Source organism: Hippoglossus hippoglossus, chromosome 1 (genome assembly GCF_009819705.1).
Source record: "Hippoglossus hippoglossus isolate fHipHip1 chromosome 1, fHipHip1.pri, whole genome shotgun sequence".
Taxonomy (NCBI): Eukaryota; Metazoa; Chordata; class Actinopteri; order Pleuronectiformes; family Pleuronectidae; genus Hippoglossus; species Hippoglossus hippoglossus.
In genome coordinates, this window is record NC_047151.1 from 14,303,815 (window position 1) to 14,315,429 (window position 11,615).

The window sequence follows — 11,615 nt, forward strand, 5'->3', positions numbered from 1 at the left end:
CCTGGGCAAGACACTGAAGAGGTGGTGTATGAATGTGTGTGAATGGATGAATGTGATTTGTACTGTAAAGTGCTCTGAGTGGTCCATAAGACTAGATGAGTGCTATATAAATACAGTCAATTTGCCATATAGTCCATTTAAGAGGTCCATCGGGGAGTTAGTCCTCTCCCTGAGCCTCTTCAGCAATAAAAGGAACATATTTCCACTTTTTGTTTATAAATAGTCCACAGAACAAAATATTTGGTTAATTTAAAATGCTTTATGGTCATTTCCATATTTTGTCACCTCATCAAATGTTTAAGGTTGATTTGTGGCAAGAGCAAAAGTTACCACTTCAGTACTTTCCTGAAAATTTTAATGATGTGGAGTAAAATAAAAATAAATTATTTGCAGTGGGTGGTGTGGGACACCAAATCCTGAAAGCAAACGAAAAAACAATAAAACCATCCGCAGGAGAAACTGAGGACAATTTGTTCACAGTTACAGAAATTACTCAGCTTCAGAGTGGCCAACAATTTTAATCTTGTTTTATTATAATAGTAGAATAACACTGAACATATTAACTTTGTATAAATAAATACAGGGGATAGTTTTTTATATGTGTATCAATCCATTCCATTCCAAAGTACTTCATTTATTGCACCATGTTAGATATCCTACAGCAGAGCAGCTATTCAACATTAGATTTGTGTTGTATGGTATTAATCAGATCTGCAATCCAGCAGAATGTTTCCTCATTACACTTTGATCCAGCTTTAAGTTGTGAGGCATGCAATAACAGAAGGAGGAGCTGTTGATACTAAGACCTGTGCAGTATCTGCACCGAGTTACCAGTTTATTCTGAAAAGACAAAGTGATCAAATAGAAAAAAACAACCGTAAATTGGCCTAAAGTTAGTTTTTATTTTCATGGCTGTGGTTAATTTAATTGTTACCTCCGCCAAGTTATGTTTTTGTCTCCATTTGTTTGTTTGTTAGCAGGATTACACAAAAACTACATAATCCATTTCTATGACATTTTGTGGGGACCAATCCATTACGTTTTCTTTATCATTGCGAGATTGGGTGTTTTTAATTGGTGTTTGTTAATTTCTCTGAGAATAATTCATGAATCATGTTTAGGGGAACGATATATACAAGTTTGTGCAATTTGGTGCAGATCCAAATAAAAATCCAGATCTAGTGAATTTAAATGTGGTTTCATAAGGGGACTTGACAAAGGTCTACACTTTACTGAGTGCCATTAGTTGAGAGTTGTTACACTCTCCCTCTTCATATATTTACTTATATCTGAAAGATATCTTGTTAATTCAGTTAATTCAACCACACAGCTATAACGCAACGTCCTCAATTACAGCAAAGTTGAACCAACAACAGACAAACAAATGTCAATAAAAAATAATAAAAAGCACAGAGGTCGGATTTATTATATGGCTAATACACAAGTGTAATAAACTGGTAACTCAGAGAACCACATCATTAATAAAAGCACAAAACTGTGAATGACAAATTGTTTTATCAAGCTCTTTTCAGCATTATTATTCAAAAACTCCAATGATTAAGAAGTTCATTAAAATCCCATTCTTACTACATTTACATTTTTCTTTTCTTTTCTGCAGTGCAGTATTATTATTATTTTTCTTCCCATTTTAAGTTCATTAGTCTCAGAGTTTCCAGCACTAAAAGGAGGCAGAGTGCTTATCCACTAATAGGTGGCCCTCCTTCCTCCTTGTCCTCTCCTCCTTGCTGCTTTTTCAGGCTGCCACCACCGATCCTTCCCCGTGCTCCCAATCCTCCCGACCCCCTTACAATCCCAAATCCCTGACCTCTTTCTGTCCCCCTCATTCTGTCTCTCTTTCCTCCTCTTCATCACCGCTCCCTCCTCTAGTCTGTTCCCGCTTTCCGTACAAGGCACTCCTCTTTTATCACAGCCTTTCAGCCCTCCTTTGTAAACCTTCCTCCCTCGTTCATTTGGCTCTGTCAGCGTCTCCTCAGTCGTCTCCCTCGTTGTGTCCGTTGACCAGGCCGGACTCCCAGCGCTGCACTAGAGGGCTCTTCTGTCTGGGGGTCCGGGGACTGCAGAGGACCTGGTTGTAAAGGGAGGGGAAATTTAGGGTCATATAGAAAACAAGGAAAAAGGGAGAGAAAAGATAAAAAGAGAAGGATGAATTTATTTCCCCCTTGAGGACATCTTTTTGGATGAGCATCATTAGCTGTGCAAGTCAGAGGGAGGTTAATGCAAATGTGATCCAAGGCCTCGCTCAGAACAACTGAGTCAACGACTGAGGCCAATTCCTGCTGCAATCCTCCGTTTATTTCTCAACTGTAATCAGGATCCAGGTCCGTGCTGAAAGCAGATGAGAAGGAGGAGGAGGGACCGGGAGAATCGCATGTGACAGTGAGCGGGGAGAGAGGGAGGGAAAAGAAATGTTGCTAATGTCAAGCCAAACCGTGCAGCTCAAACCCGGCATATCAAAGCCAGGCTGAATTAAACCCCAGGAACCACGGAGCGGCACTCAGCTCTAATCAGAGATAGCACAGTTTCAAAGAGATGTAAGACCCACGAGGCAGGTAACAAAAAATCAGTGGGATTGTCGATTGACTTTCGTCTTTAAGCACCATCGACTGCACACACACACACACACACACAACCATACACACACGCACGCACGCACGCACGCACGCACGCACGCACGCACGCACGCACGCACGCACACACACACACACACACACACACACACACACACACACACACACACACACACACACACACTTTCGCTCTCAGTCTCAGGGTTGTTTGCCTTCTTCCCTTATCTTTAAAGATAAGCTCCTCGCTGTTTCTGTTTCTGTTCTGTATGTTATCAGATGTTTGTGGGCCACATTGGGTGTAGAGGAGATGCTGACATCTTCCTAAGAGCCTTTCTTCATTGGACCATTGGCCTTGTGAACGTTTTGTTTAAATCAGCTTCCTTTTCCTTGAACCCATAGTCTGTATATAAAGATAAACAGCATGAGAGCTTCCCAAGAGAGAAGCAAAAGTGTCTCGATCGCCTCCTGGTGGCTGGTGGTTGAAAGATCAGAGATAGGCAAGGGACCAGAGTGTTCAAAGTGACCTGTCGAAGGAGGGGAGCTTCAGCCACTGTCCCCGCCTCCCAGGTCTCAAAATTAAACTTGATGAGCGAGCAAATGTCGGGCAGTGTTGAGCAGTTGCAAGCGTGTAGGAAAGGACGAGTCCACTTTAGTAATATTTCAGTTTGGAAAGTCAAATGAAGATGTTTTACTGAATGCAAGACTTCAGTTTCCAGGGGTGGCACTATTGTGGTCACCACACAAACAATAGGCCATACAAGAATAATAGCAATCATCACTTCAATACAGGATTGGTAGTATACGGCTGATAAAGTACGTTATATAAGTTGTTACTTTTTAAATGCACTGGTATCGGATCGGTACTTGTTATCGGATAACACGCAAAGTCCAATTATCGGAATGGGTATCGGGAAGGGAAAATGTTGTTGCAACATCCAGTGGCGATGCATCGTCCATCTTTATATATAGTGTATGGTTGAACGTGATATTTAATTTACTTCCTGAACACAAGAGTTAGGGCTCAGGAAGGGCTCATGACTCAGAAAGGGGATTTGCCTACATTTACATGTCCTCTACCAAGTGAGCAAGACAGGTAGATGTCTGAGAAAAAAAACACTTGTTCTGTTCTCCCACTAGTCAAACCCTCAGAGCAAAGAGTAGCACAGAGGAAACAGCTCTGTCTACACTTTACTATATCTGGATTTACGGGCTCACCTCTTGCTGAGTAGTCCTCCCCTCTTCAGCCTGGGGCGGCGGCCATATGCTCACCTTGCCAGCTGACTGTTGTGCTACAAAGGAGGAGAAAGAATAAAAGGTGGGTGAAGGCAGGTCTCACAATGAGGCAAAGGTGTTCCTGTATTTTGTTTCTGCTCCACACTGCGAGCAATAAAGCCTCCGTGAATCAAATTAGTCGCGAACACGGTGAAGCGGCGCAGAGAGATGAGAGGAGAGAGGCAGGGATGCAGAAGGAATTAGGTAGAGAATTCAGTTTTATTGAAAATGAACATGGTGAAATGGAAACAGAAAGCAGGTGCCAGAAATGAAGGACTGTAATTTAAAAAACAGGTTATACAACTCATTGAAAATGAGACAATATAAAACAATTCATTTCCCAACAATGAGTCATGTCCATTCAGTCCTGCAGTGACACACCCCTGTCGTTTCAGAAATGTCAAACATTTATTAAACTACAAAGACTAAAGACATTCTCATACAGTCACAAAGAAAAGGAAAAAAAAAACATGAGCAACATTTCCTGACAACACAACACACACAAACATGCAATCAAACAAAAATCAGCCACCCATCATGCTCCAAATGGGGCCACTGCTTTTAAAATGAACGTAATCAACACAAATAATTGTATATAAATATAATTGTTTAAATAAATGTACTTATTAGGTTGGTTTGTTCACCTTGAGTACACACTTTGAGTACAAGCATTTTTTCTTTCTCAACAGCTAAAGCAACTACTTAGCTTTTGTCCCGTCTACTTCCTTTATCATTAATAATCTCACTGATTACATTGTTACCTCCACCGAGCAGATTATGTTTTTGGAGGGGTGGGGCACGATCAAAAACAGAACCCATTAATTCTGGTGGGATGCATCTTAATGAAGAAAACATATACATGTTTAAAGGACTGATATTTATAAATGTGTGCAATTTGGTGCAGATCCAAATAAAAGTCTGGATCTTATTGGGCCCTGGTGGAGGTATGGTCTCCACTTGGGGCCATCCGGATTTTTATATAGTTTATCTTATATATATTTATCTCCATTTCTCCAATAGTATTCTATTAATCCATTAGTAGTTGCAGTTTCTAAATGTATCTATTTCCTTTGGCTATTTCAAAGATTTATTCATATTTTTTCCTGACTAGCTGAACTGTCACTAAGGTGTTAAAGCTGACTCAACGTGTGGATATATTTGTTTAATCAGATTCTAATTTATGTATTTGATTTCACAAATATTTTTCCGCACACCCCCTGGCAACTGGGTAACAAGTACCCCTGGTTGTGAATCACTGCTGCACAGCACATGCACACAGTGGCAGCAAAGTTGAAACACAACCCAACCTCTCCGTAGGCTGCTGCACTGAGTATGACATATGTCTCTACACTAACTGTTTATCACCATAAGAACTTAAAAACAAGTTGCATGCACTTTCTGAATGCTGGATTTAGACTTCATCCCCAAAATTAGACTCAACCTTTGTTGCTGGCACAATAGTGCTGAGTTATGACTCGGGGGTTTTCCTCCCCTCAGCTTTTGCAATTAATATGACAGCGCTAGATGCTGCATTTATTGTGCAGCTACAGAGTCTCACAGCCCTCGGTGCAGAATTATTGCCGGTAACCACAAACTCTGGTTTAGAAAAATCTGTTCTGAGGTTTTCCACAGACGATGAGAAAAAATGAAATAGTGTGCTCACTGGGCTCTTTCAGGGAGGGTTTTCATCATCTCAGCGCAGATATAAAAAATTACACACACATCCATGCTCACAAGCTTCCACACACAAGCACGCTGTCTGTATGAGAATCAATTTTACACCTTTTACCCCTAAATCCATACTTGGTGCTTCACTCACCTGCTGAGGGTCCGTTCCTCCACCTGGGTGAGGAGTCAGGTATTTCAGGAACAGCTGGACCATTCAGAGAGGAGGAAGACATTGTGGGAATCGTTTCTCCTCCTACTTGTACAACCCCTGCTCCCCCATACAGACTCATCCTCTGCTTACGGAGCTCCTTCTCCCTCTCTTGAGCCTCCCGGATATCCTGCTCCACTTTGGCTACATTTGTCGAGGAGCGCAGCTTGAAAAAGGGATTATCCTTGAGGGCCACCTCCTCCTCCTCCTCCTCCTCCTCCTTGATAATCCCACCACTTGTTCCTGTCCCTTGCGATGAGATGTTTGGATCTCCAGAGTCGACTGTGTCGACAGGCTCTGCCTCAAGTTTGGCATGGTACAGCTTCTGAGCTGGGACACTCAGGTTATTCTCTATGATGATGACCTGGTGATCCGTCTCCTTGGAGAACCCCATTACTGGAGGGGTTGAGTAGGTTGAATGCCTTCCTTTGGCTGAGTAAGGGCTCACTGGGGGACTTAGCAAGTCTGTGCTCTGTCTCCTCTCCACATACAAGGCTCCTATGGTGGATGTCTGTGACAAGGTATCCTCCTGGTTCTCCTCCAAGGTTGAAACGTCATTGGCTGAGGACCAGGACATGGTTTTACTCCTGGTTGAGACAGACAAAGTCGAGTCACTGGGTTGCTGAAAGGCCTCGAAAATCTGTTTCTTTTCTTTGAGTTGGCGAACTGTGCCTTTGTCGTAGAAACCTGGAACTTTCCCAAGCTCGACCAGGTCCTGTTCTCTCTGGGTCTCCTCGTGGATCTCCTGCTGCATTTTTTTGCCTGCAAACTGCTTGTCTTTGCCTTGACACCTCTCGGACTTAATATTGAGCGGCTCAGAGAGAACGTTTTTTCTTAAAGGAATCTCCACGTACTCTGGAGAAGTGGGGGGATTTGGAAGTCCTCTGGACCTTCTCAGGCTGTGTTCACGCTCTATAGTACGTCGGATCTCACTCTCAATGGGAGTCTCTTTGGATGCTGGAGTCCCCGTGGAGATGGTGGTGTTGCCCCCCAAAGTGCTGCCTGGGGAGAAGTCCGCTGATACTCCACTGTCGCTCTGGCTGTCATCACAAAAGTCACTCTCCATTCTGTCTTGTTTACTGTGTTTAAAATTCACCCCTTGGATGCAATTTTCAGTCACGTATCGCTCTTGTCGTTGGACCGATCTTAACAGTCCTGTGCTGTGTTGCCCTTCTGCCCTGCTCCTGTCAGGTCCACTCTCGTTCTGCCCTTCCTCCTCACCTGTTTGCTCGCATTCTCCCTCTGTGCTTTCCCCCGCCCCGCTGTGCCTCACAGCTCCAATACACCCAGAGCCTTGAGAAGCTGCCCCACCCTGATTGGATGACTCCATGGCAACGGTCGACAAAGGTGGAGAGCTCTGGCCTTGCACCTGTTGTGTAGCTTCCTGGTTTGCTCTCTTGGGGACAAGTGCACTTTGGCGTAGAGGCAACAGCTCTTCCTGCTGTTTGGCTGAGGGAACTGCAGGCAGCGGTGATGTTGGGCCAACGGCATTGGAGTATGAGGGTTGGAGAAGCTTGCTTCTTATATCTAGTGTACTCCATTCCTGCTGGCAAGATGCAATATCCATGCTAACTTCCTCTTCTTCCTCACTTTCATCAGCAAAAGGAGGCGAGCGTACATCATCGGAGCTGTTACTGTCAGAGGAAGATTGCTGAGCAGACCCAGATATATTATTTTCAGGTTCACTGTTGTCAGAAGCATCAGGTGAAAAGTGCAGCTGTGTGTCATTCTCCTCCGCTGCCATATCATCTGCTGTCATCTCCTTGGATATTGACTCTACCTCTTGATAAACTAGTTCAGTGAGTTGAGTTGTCAGGGCCCATTCTTTATCAGGAGAAATTAGGTCTTCTGCAGGGTCCGAGATAATCTTAGCATCACTGATCCACTCAGAAACCTCGTCCGCTAGCCTGGAAAACCCCTCAGCCTCTAAGCATTCATCCGTTGATGAGGCAATGAGGAGAGGAGGCGGGGGTGGGAAAGCATCCTCACATACGTCAGCAGGATTTTCTGATTCCTCCTCAGCCTGTGATAATTCTGATACTTCCTCTGTCACAGCTTCTAGCTTTTCCCTGGTGGTTGTTGATTCTTGATTTTCCAATTCGGTTGCATCCCCTGTTTGAATTCCAGAGAGTGTTTGGTTCTCCTGCAGAGTTTGGCCTTGAGCTCCAGGCTCCAGGTCATCTATGTCCTCTTCGGGTTCTGCCCTGGGAGCTCTTTTCTCTTGCAGAGGGGAGCTGTGGAGGCCTACGGTGGAGCCCACTTCACCCTGGGCCCAGGACTCATTGACCTGCTTGTCTATTGAGTTGATGGGACCCTGCTCCTGCCAGGCCTCGGGTTTTGTTGCCATGGTGACAAATCTGGTAATGTAGTACTGTTTGGAGCGAGCAGGATGTTCGGCCTCCTGCCAGTTGGTCTGAATGAAGGCAGAGGGGGAGACGGAGAGGGGAGAGGGGAACAACAGGGTGATTATCGGAGATCCCATTATATCAGAACAGATTAAATGACTTGCTGTATAATATTTTTGGGGGAATGAATCATCAATTTGTCGTCACTGTAACATTTACTGTGGAATGGTTTTAAAATGTGTGCTATAGTGACATATTCATAGCTCATTCAACCTGTGTCGCAATCCTACAGCTGAAGACACATTTTAAAAGAAATTCTATTTGTATTTGCATGGCAGGATTTTATCCCCTGCTTTTAGAATGGGAACTTTTTGCCATCAGGGGTTACAATAATTAGTTTGCTACAGAAATGCATTTTGTTAGACTCATCCAAACACAGACGAGACACTAATTAATGGGAATTCTGATCAAACAAGTGGAGAAACACAACACATACAGATATGCAGGACACATGAGGTCACTAACTGGTTTAATGAGAATGAAAATGAGATGGTGTTGCCTTCACAGTCCTCACATCTCAACAAAATGAACCACATCTGCAGGATTTTAGTGTCATACAGTACTTTAACGGAAACAGAATACAGTAACTCTAAATGAGTGGAGATATATCAGAAGCATGGTGTTAACACAACCAGTGTAGATACTTGGAAGGATCTCTGAGCACTGAAGCTGTTCTAATTTCTATGACACTTTGTGTCGTGTTTTTCTTTTAATCTGTCACCCATCCATGTGTTTGTGCAAAACGAATTGTGCACCGCATCTGGTGCAGGATTAGATTGGAGCAGCAAACATCCAGTTAGTGTGTAGTGCATTCATGTCCTATGTTTTCAATGGCAAACTGAGCACGCTGTAGTCTGTTAATCTGTTACTAACGTGGTGCTTGGCTTTGGCTATAAGGAAGAGGGAGCAGCTACTCTCCTCCACTGTGCGATGTATAAAGTTTTCTGCTGAACAAACCTTCCTTTAATCAGCTTACAGGCTGGGTAATGGCTCAACACCACACACAAACACACACACACACACACACACACACGCACACACACACACACACACACACACACACACACACACACACAACACAATCTGATATAACAATAGGATAGGCCGCTGGGTATAGTGAAAAACTGAATAAAGTGGAGTCTGGCTACTCCAATACCTCTTATTTCTTTTACACACAGTTTCAACTTTGCCCAAAATAAATATAATCGTCCGCCCTACACACACACACACACACACACACACACACACACACACACACACACACACACACACACACACACACACACACACACAAACACTACTACTACTTGCCTAAAGCTAACCCTGATCCTAACCTAAGCCTAAACATAACCATAACCTAATTTTAAAACATGTATTCATCCCAAAATGTATTGATTAACATTATGGGGACTTGATTTTTTGGTCCCTATAATGTGACTGTGTAAACAGATTTAGGTCCCCACGACATGAGTAAATCCTGGACGACACACACACACACACACACACAGAGACACACACACACACTGTGATCCTTGCCGTTGTGACTGATCATTAAGGGGAACGTAGATCACAGCACTGGGGATGACTAATCTCTGGAGAACTGGGACAGATAGGACAGATAGGTAGAGGCGTACAGTACATCAGAGAGATAATAAGAACTGGCAGCATGACATGGCAGGAAGAATGGGGAACACTTTGGTAATTATAGTGGCAGAGCTTGTAGATGCCGCAACAGAACAATGTGGCCTAATGTGGGTAAAGGATCGGAACAGTCTGTGAGTTATGACAGAGGCTGTTTACAAGCAACAATGGTTGGTTTGGGGAACCACTCACCAGCCACATACACTCACTGTCACTCACTGGCTTCACAACATTAAGTGTCATTGTCCTCGTTCTCCAAAGCAGGAGAATGAGGACTTTGTCACAGTAGGTTTAAACTCTGGTGAGCAAATCTGTGCTCAAACAGTTTTATTCGCCAACAGCTGCTAATTCTGCGGAAGAACCTGCTGAAAACAAACAAGATTAAATCAATTAATACAATGATCCTGCATCACCAAACAAATCCTTCATTTATATGGAGCCGCAGTAACGTAATCTGAGGGTAAACTCTGGTATGCACTAATACGATTGTTCTCTTAGGCACATTCGCATCAACAAACTAATGGCATTAAGTATCTAATATGATATGCTGCTTTGTCATATTTTCCTAAGATGCACAGAGTGAGGTTGCAGAATATAACCAAAGATTCTCCAACTCTCTGGGTAAGTTCAGTCAGGTTGCAGGGGATGCAAATTAAATCTCCATTACATAACAGTCTTGTGTTTCGCTCATTATCATCATTAAAAATACATCTAGGACAGGGCCTTACAAATACACTCGCCCTCTTTTTATGGGGTCAGCAGTGTCCTGAGGTAGTTTAGGATGTGAGGGCATTTGACACAAATGCAAATGAATGGGAATAAATGCAAAAAATGAATTAGAAAACGTTATTTTCTGTTATCTATCGGACTTCTTTGCATATTTTACAGTCACTCACTTTGATTTGTGTTAGTCATTTCTGTGACAGTTGTGTTCTATTGCTGGTTGTTATTTAACTAATTGGTTTCATGTATGTGTAGAAGACATTTCAAGCTCAACCAAAGTAGAGTAGTTCTCGCAGGAATCTTAAATACACAGTTGCACGTACCTGTTAACAAACGGCTTTGAAGATGCTCTCCGAGTGACAGGCACGCATTTCTGAAAATCTCTTGTTTCAGGACACCAGAGTTTAATGAACACAGGAGAAAATCTCTTTTTCCCTCACAGCTCCAGAGCCTCGCTGCCTGCATCTGCATCCCTGGTGCACACTTACACCCCCCAGTGCATAATATGCGCACGCCCCCTTTTTGAAACATTCACTAACACTTCTACAAGAATGGGCACGTGTGCATGCACAAACACGTGCGCTGGAGGCTTAGCCTATTGCCGTGGATTTGAAAATGTATAGTACTAATCCAATTAGTGAGCAACACATTAATTACACGCAGTGCAAGTGAATGAGAGAATGTACCAGAGGGATAAAAGGAGGTGGTGTGATTGTATCGCTGCACATTTTAATATTGTCCACTGAGATTACATGCTTTACACTTTTGATTTCATTAACTCTTTAGGTACAAATACAAACATCCGTGTTCAAACACAACCTTCACTCAGAGGTGGCATGTAACCAGGTACATGTATTTTGTCACCGTATATATTTTTCATGTATCTGTACTTCACCTAAGTAAATTTATTTTCAGGTACATCAGCAAATATCTGTACTTCCTCAATCACTGTATGTTTACAAAGCATTCTGTAATAACGAGATTGGCTCACTGATCCAATCAGAGCGGACAGGTAACATGAGTCTCTGCCTCCTTCAACGAGCGAGGTGCATCTGCAGGAGCAGCATCACTGGTGAACAAACGCTAAACTGGATCGAAGAGGCTGAGGCT

General features: G+C 43.2%; 1 protein-coding gene across 2 annotated transcripts; it reads right to left on the reverse strand.

Annotated features, from left to right (window-relative positions):
- Positions 1-1,613: 1,613 nt before the first annotated feature.
- On the reverse strand, positions 1,614-10,966 carry si:ch211-207j7.2. Of its 2 annotated transcripts, none has more exons than XM_034595492.1 (4): positions 10,829-10,966; positions 5,680-8,149; positions 3,804-3,877; positions 1,614-2,086 (listed from the first exon to the last, which is right to left on the reverse strand). In XM_034595492.1, the coding sequence occupies exons 2-4, from the start codon at positions 8,081-8,083 to the stop codon at positions 1,991-1,993; spliced, it is 2,574 nt and encodes an 857-aa protein (XP_034451383.1). In that variant the 5' UTR covers positions 8,084-8,149; positions 10,829-10,966; the 3' UTR covers positions 1,614-1,990. The 2 variants fall into 2 exon arrangements, with proteins under 2 accessions (XP_034451383.1, XP_034451374.1); XM_034595483.1 differs by having other exon boundaries at positions 5,680-8,158.
- Positions 10,967-11,615: the final 649 nt, after the last annotated feature.